At 53.7% G+C, this 6,957-nt stretch overlaps 1 protein-coding gene across 1 annotated transcript in view; it reads right to left on the bottom strand.

The window, feature by feature from the left end:
* Positions 1 to 1,611: 1,611 nt before the first annotated feature.
* The window catches only part of ADGRG5 (adhesion G protein-coupled receptor G5), a 20,209-nt gene continuing 14,863 nt past the window's right edge, over positions 1,612 to 6,957 (bottom strand). Inside the window, exons 8-12 of the mRNA XM_023514775.1 lie at positions 6,028 to 6,149; positions 5,505 to 5,773; positions 4,914 to 5,031; positions 2,243 to 2,520; positions 1,612 to 1,853 (exon numbers count right to left, since the gene is read on the bottom strand). Of these exons, the coding sequence (XP_023370543.1) occupies positions 1,753 to 1,853; positions 2,243 to 2,520; positions 4,914 to 5,031; positions 5,505 to 5,773; positions 6,028 to 6,149 (888 nt within the window). The 3' untranslated portion in view covers positions 1,612 to 1,752. The remainder of the gene's footprint in view (positions 1,854 to 2,242; positions 2,521 to 4,913; positions 5,032 to 5,504; positions 5,774 to 6,027; positions 6,150 to 6,957) is intronic.

Raw genomic sequence — 6,957 nt, 5'->3', positions numbered from 1 at the left:
GGTATCCTCTGAGACTCAGTTGACACTCTTAATAATAATAGCAAAAATACTAACAATAACAATTTTAATAACTTATTGAGCACTTACCCTGTGCCAAGCCTCTTTATATGGATTCTTTCGTCTAATTTTTAAAATAAGTATTATTATTGCTCCTATTTTACAGATAGAAAAACTAAGGCACAGAGAGGTTGAGTGATTTGTCCACAGTCACACACCTGGCAAGTGGCAGAGCTGGTTTGTGAGCACAGGCAGTCTGGCTCCAGAGCCTGCACCTGCCTCTCAGCACCTGGTGAAGCGCTATTTGCATCCAGATATGTTCAGAAGAGCAGAGGATGCCTCTGGGAGAACTTTTCTCCAGGGGGAGCTCCTGCTCCAATTCCTTTCCTGTGGCATTCAAGGTCCTAAAATCTGTTGGCCTGGGTGGGACCCTGAGTGTCTTGTGGCCTGTGCCTCTCTAGTGCCAGATACCCTGGGGCACAGCCCCCCCGAGAGTGACAGCACACAGCTGCATTGGGAAAAATAGCTGTGTGAATGGGGCTTGCTCTTCCTCCTGCTGGTCACTCAGCAGGCACAGTCCTGCAGGGATGGGGTTCTCCAGCTGGAGCGTCATGTCCGCAGAAGGTGACTGCAGCAGTTTTGAAGCCGATGGCCTCTTAGCACATGCCAATAGCGCCTCCTGGTGTTCATCCTTGGAAAAGCACTGACTTCATGAGTTGACTCCCACTTGGCCAGACAGGCAGGTCTTAGGGGCAATGGTAATTCTCTGCAACTGTGGTCTGAGCTTGGGATTTAGGATCCCACCCTCATGCCTACCAGGTGGGATTAAATCCTGCCCAATCATCAAATAGTCAGTCACTGGGACCAAGCTGGCTCAGCTGGAGGGGGAAAAGGCCTCCCCTTCTGACCTGCTGATCTAAGTGGCCTACAGGGGATAAAGGAGCACTGCAGAAAGAGCCTCTGGAAAGAACTGAACTTCGGATCTCTGGGTGATGGTGGTATTGGAGTTTAGACCCTCTGAGCAGGGCTGGACTTCCCCCTCTTTGGGAGGATAGGCTTGGACTTAGAGTCATTATAATTTGAAGAATTAAAGGAAAAGAGGCCCAAGGCATAGGCTAGGAAGGTCCCAGACACTGGCTGGGTCTCTCAGCATTGGGCTGGAGGTCCTAAGCTGGGATGCTACTTGGCCTTCCCCAGGAGGAAGGTAGCAGGGCCAAGCATGTGCTTCTGGGGCAGGCTAGTTGAGATCCTGCCCCCAACAGACAGGGGGAAGTTGTAGAATTCTCACTCTACCCTGACACTGTCCCCACTGATCTTATTCAGTCTTTACAAAGCTCCTGAGTTAGGCAAGACTGAGCACTTATCCCCATGTCACATATGTGGAAATTGAGGGTCTGTGAGAAATGACAGGCCCAAGGTCATACAGTGAGACTCAGAGCCAGGCCTTGAAACATGGCCTCCTGATGCCCAGGCTAGTGCTCTGCACACATGCCTGGCCAGCTGGGCCCAGGTACCAGGACAAAGTTTGCTGGCCCCAGGTGGGGTTGGCCCTGACATGGAACAGAATGTCAGGGGACAGGAGAACAACACTCTGCCCTCAGTGCCTAAGGAGGCAATGGAGGTAGAAAAGGCTCCCAGGGGGACACAGTGGCCTCGGATGTCCAGCAGCAGGCCTGCCGCCTTCTTTAGTGGGAGCCAGGGCCCTGGTCTGGAGGTAGCTAGAGAGGCTGAGGGCTCCAGGCCTGGAAGACCAGACTATGGCACTGTCTGGGAAGAGCTGAAGGCCTCCATCTCTGCTTGGGCCTCTGCCTCTGAGTGGCACCTCTGGCAGCAAAACCACAGGAAGAGGAAGAAACCTGAAAGGAGAAGGCTGGTTGGTGGGAGCATCGTGGGGCAGCAGGGCGCCTCCCCAACCAGAATCTCCGACCTCCTTGGCTGTAGTGAGCTGAGCCTCGCTGGGGCCCATGGGTAACTCCCAGAATCTCTTACCACTGGGGGCCCCAAGGGCAAAGCTTAGGAGCTGGAGGACCCAGCTGCAGCTGTCTGTAGGGTGCACTTTGAGCAAATTAGAAGGCAGCACCCTTTCCTCTGGGCAGAGGCAGCCCCCTGCCAGTGGGCTAGTGGAACTGTGGACTGGATTTCAGCACCCCCCCACCTCCTTTACCTGAAGCCCTCTGGCACTGAACATCCTACCAGCTATACACTCCTCTGCCCTGAGACATCCTCTGGGCTGCCCACCACCTACCGTAGAGCGAGTTGAAGATGGTGAAGAGGAACAGCTGGGGCAGCCGGAAGACACCAAAGGAGAAGAAGGCCAAGGCCCAGGTGGTCCCCAGCAACATGGTGAGGCCCAGCACAGTGACAGTGTCCCGACAGGCCCGTGCGCCCTGCCCCTCCACCCGCGCCCGCAGCCTGCGCAGGGCCCTCAGTGCCCAGGCCAGCACCACCAAGTTGAAAAGGGACGTGAGGCCACCATAGCCCATGACCAGGATGCTGTGTACCACGGGGTTCCGCACCCAGCACCTGCAGAGGAGAGTGAAGTACAAGGCTCGCCAGGGAGACCAGAGTCACTCTGACCTCTGGCCCATCTCCAACTTGGCCCAGTCTCCTGGCTAAGACCCCATTGTTTCCTCCCTAAAACTGCACAATGGTAAAGCCCCTCGCCCAGCTGTCCAGCCAAGCCACCACAATAGGACATACCTGTCACCTTCATCCCCTTTCTGAAGCTCTACCATGTCCACCTTTCCAGTCACAGCGGTTTGTATCATACCTCCATGCTTTTTTTGAGCTCTCAGAACTGGATGGTTCCTGGGTTTTTTGTTGTTGTTGTTGAGACTGTCTCACTCTTGCCCCAGGCTCATGAGTGCCACGGCCTCAGCCTAGCTCACAGTAGGTGGGACTACAGGCACCCACCACAATGCCTGGCTTATTTTTCTCTTTTTAGTAGAGACGGAGTCTCACTCTTGCACAGGCTGGTTTTGAGCTCAAGCGATCCACCCACCTCAGCCTCCCAGAGTGCTAGGATTACAGGTGTGAGCCACTGTGCCTGGCCTGCGTCCATGCTTTTATCCCCTTGAAAACTCTCCCTCTCTCCTTTCCACATCTGTGTAACTCCTCTCCCCTTCCATGGCCAGCCCAGTGCCAGCTTGTATTACCTTCCACCAATTCGTTGGCCTGGGCTCTTTCCTAGAAACATTCCCTTCCACTCCATCACTTGGCTGCCACCTTCTTATCACTATTTTTGTGCAACCAAATGCTCCTCCCCAGGAGATTTTTCCCACCTAGACTGGGCCGACATGTGCCTCCCTGAGTGCAGAGCCAGAGAGGCCTGACGGTGGCCCAGCCTGGGTCCTTCAGGCCTTTGCCTGTGCAGGATGCCTTCAAGACAGGTGCTGCCTTTTATCCAGTTGGCCCCGCTATGACATGCTATGCATGGATTAGCTGTGTAATCCCCATGACAGCCTTATGAGTTAGGGTCACAGTCACCCCCATCCCACAGATAAGGAAACTGAGGCTCTGGCTCAGGAACCCATGCTAGTAAGACACAAAGGGGCAAAGGTGGGAGCTGAAGCCCAAGTGTCTGAGCCCAGAACCTGTGCCCAATGTCACAGTCACCCACGGTTCCCATCATGGGCTCCTGCCCCTGCAGTCACAAGGGTCCTCGAACACTAGTTTTAAGGTTCATCCAAGTTGATGAGTATGGTTGTGGATCATTCATTTTCACTGCTGGATAATAGTCTAGCAGCGGTGGCTCTACTACAATTTATGAATCCAGTGTCCTATCTATGGACATTTAAATTATTTTTAAGGGTATTTTTTAATTGTCTTTAGGAAGACATATATATGTAGTAAAAAAACTTTTAAATGTAGAAGAATAAGTCACAAGACCCAGGGGGATCGTTTACCGAGGGGAGAAGGAAGAGAAAGGAAGGGCCAGGAGAAGCCAATCCTTAGAGTGGAGTTCTCTGACCTTCCTGCATTAATGCTTCCTGTCTGATGGACATATCCCCTAAGCTGTTTTGTCCACATCACATTATTATATGACAAAATACTTCTGTGGAGAGTCGTAAATCACATATCTGAGACACCAACCCGACCCTCACAGTGAGGGGCTGGGGCTGGGGCTGGGGCATGAACTCTGGAGCTAGCCTGCCTGAGAGCAAACCCCAGCTCTGCTCTGGCCTGCCCGGCAACTTGGGTGGGGTTTGTAAGCTGTCTTGGCCTCAGTTGCCCCAACTGTAAAATAGGACTGACTCTAGGACCTACCCATGTAGTGAGAACTAAGCTGGCTGGTACTCAGGGCCTGCCACAGAGTCAGCTCTTAGTGATCCTGAGCTTGTATCAGCCCAAGAAGGAAAATGAATATCCCACAGCCAACTGCTGGTGATGAGTCCGTGGGGGTATCTTATGCTAGTCTATGTTTGGCTGACAGATACGTTGCATTATGATAAAAAGCTTAATGTCCTAGGGCACAGGGACAGGAACAGAAGCTATAAAAGAAAACAGCGGAGCCTGCCCTGGGCTCCCAGGGCCTGCCTCTGCTACCACTTCTGTTCCTCCAAGGCATAATCTGGGCAAGCAAAGAGGTTGGCAGAGATAGAGTCAAGTGTAGGCTGAGCAGCACCTGGGAGCTGGAGGACAGGGGGAAGGGCAGGTGGCCTGGGAAGCTGGTAAGCAGATGCTGGCTTCCTAGAACTGGTAAACACTGAACACAAGCCTGGCCCTGCAAGGGACTTTCAGGATCCAGCAGAAGGGACATGGCAAAGCCCCCTACAAACCTCCCCCTGTCTAAACCACGGCTGCCTCTTTGCCCCACAGATAGTGCCCTGCCTGCAGGACCCCACGTGTCCAGCCCTAGGCCCGTGTGGATCTTCTGCTAGAGCCAGGGGGCCCGTTACAGCCCTGAGGGCACTTACATGGACATGTTCTGGAAGGCGGTAACATTCTCCTGGCTGGTGGAGAAGGGGATGGTATAGAGTCCGTACACTGAGCTCTTGACAGCGAGGAGAAACAGCACCAGGAGGGCCGGGAGCCCTGAGAGAGGGACAAAGGCTCAGGAGGCCCAAAGAGGGGCTGGCTCTAGGTCCTTGAGGCCCAGAACTCCACTGGACCAGGGGAGGCAGGGAGGAGACTGAGCCTCCAGCCAAGTGGTCCTGTCTCAGAGCCATCTGCCTGGCAGTCCTGGAGGAGGGTCTTCTCCAAGGCGATGTTAGTGATGGCTCTAGGACAGAATGGTGGTGGTGGGAGCTACTGGGAGAGGCTTGGGGAACTAGTGAGGGAATGAAAATAAGAAATAAAGGGGTTGGGCCAGCAGTGGTGGTGCTGTTGGAGGGGGAAGAGGTGCCAACCTGGTGTGATGCAGAAAGTGGTGGTGGGTGTTGATAGGGTTGGCAGCTGGTGGTCATGTAGTGGTCCCAGTGAGGAGGTGGGGGAGGAAGAGAGGACCGGAGAAAAGAGTGCCTTGCCCAGCTGGGGGTCTGCCAGAAGAAGAGGCAAGCTGCGCTTACCCCAGCCCAGAGCACAGAGCTTGAGCACATATCGGTGGATGTAGATGTTGTAGACGCGGCCGAGGAGAAGGTAGAGGTTGAAGCCTTCAATAGCCATCCAGGTGAGACAGCTGAGCAGCGTGTAGTGGAGGGTGGCAGCCAGCACCATGCATGCAGACCTGGGCACGTGGGGCACGGCCAGCATGGGGCTCAGGAGGAAGGCGACATTCAGGAGCAGCACAGAGGCGTGCAGGTTCATATGGATGCGTGTTATGGAGTCATTCTGCTTCCTGTGGGTGCAAGCATGGCACTCCATGGCCTGGGGACATCGCCCAGAGAGTGCCACCCCTGGCTCATAGATGCACTATGACAGGGAATCTGAGGATGAGGGAGCAGGGGTCTCACAGCAGCCACACCTCAAGGCTGCTCTGCCTCCCAGATCCTGCCCCCTGACAGAGCCCTCCCCACTCCACCAAGTGGGAAAGAGGCGGGGGGTGCTGTACTGCAGTGGGACGGACAGGCCCAGGCCATGGCGGGGGCGTACCTGGCATGGAAGTGCAGCAGGACTGTGAGCAGTGAAGCCACAATGGAGATGCTGCAGCCCACGAGGGAGATGTACGTGAGAGGCACCAGCAACTCTGCAGGGACCGGGGCTGGGGACAATTGCTGCAAGAGGAAGGGGTGCTGGAGCCCAGAAGCACAGGAACGCCCTCCCAGGCTGTCAGAAAGACCTCCCCAGATCCCAGCTCCAAGTCCCCTTCCTGACAAGCCCAGCCATGGTCCTGACTTGAATGAGGCTATGACAGACAGGGTGACTCTTGTCACCCAATAGCTCCCCTCTCCTCTCCCACTTTCTATGCACCTCGTGGGGTGGGGAGTGGGAGAGCACTACTTCTCCCACTGTATGTGCAGACAGGTGCACCAAGCCTGGCCTATCAGAGCCCTCCCTTCTGCCCCTAGTGATTGTTGTGGGATGTGCCCATGGCCGGCAGAACTGGGTAAGAGAAGCTCTCATTCCACTGGCCTGAAAGCTAGTAGGACAAGAGACTAGAAGTGCTGGTAGCCACACTATTATCCTACACAAAGACCCTGTCTGAGATCTAAGCCAGCACAGAGCAGGCAAGTTGAGGGCCAGACATACATGCTATTTTAGTGATGTTGAGCCCCTAGATCAAGCCATGCCTGAAGTCTCACCCAACCTTTTTCAGAAACATGAAGCTGTAAGTCTTTTTTTTTTTTTTTTTGCTTAAGTCCATCTGCCCCTTGCTGCAGCTTTTGCCTGGCTCCTTTCCTTTTTGTTTTTTCAAGAAAATTTTTATTAAAACCACAATTAGTAAAGGTTACAGTCTTTTTAAAATATCCCAGCATCTCCCACAAGGAACAAGTGCTAGGCAATAAACATCAAAGCATGACAGTAAATAGTGCATCAATGTGTTTGTTAAATAACTTTTCTTTTCTTTTTTTTTTTTTTTTT

The sequence above is a fragment of the Otolemur garnettii genome, unplaced genomic scaffold, assembly GCF_000181295.1.
Source record: "Otolemur garnettii isolate 467f Iridium unplaced genomic scaffold, OtoGar3 scaffold00058, whole genome shotgun sequence".
In the NCBI taxonomy this organism is placed as follows: domain Eukaryota; kingdom Metazoa; phylum Chordata; class Mammalia; order Primates; family Galagidae; genus Otolemur; species Otolemur garnettii.
The sequence above is the reverse complement of the archived record's forward strand: the minus strand, read 5'-3'. Positions and strand labels throughout refer to the sequence as shown.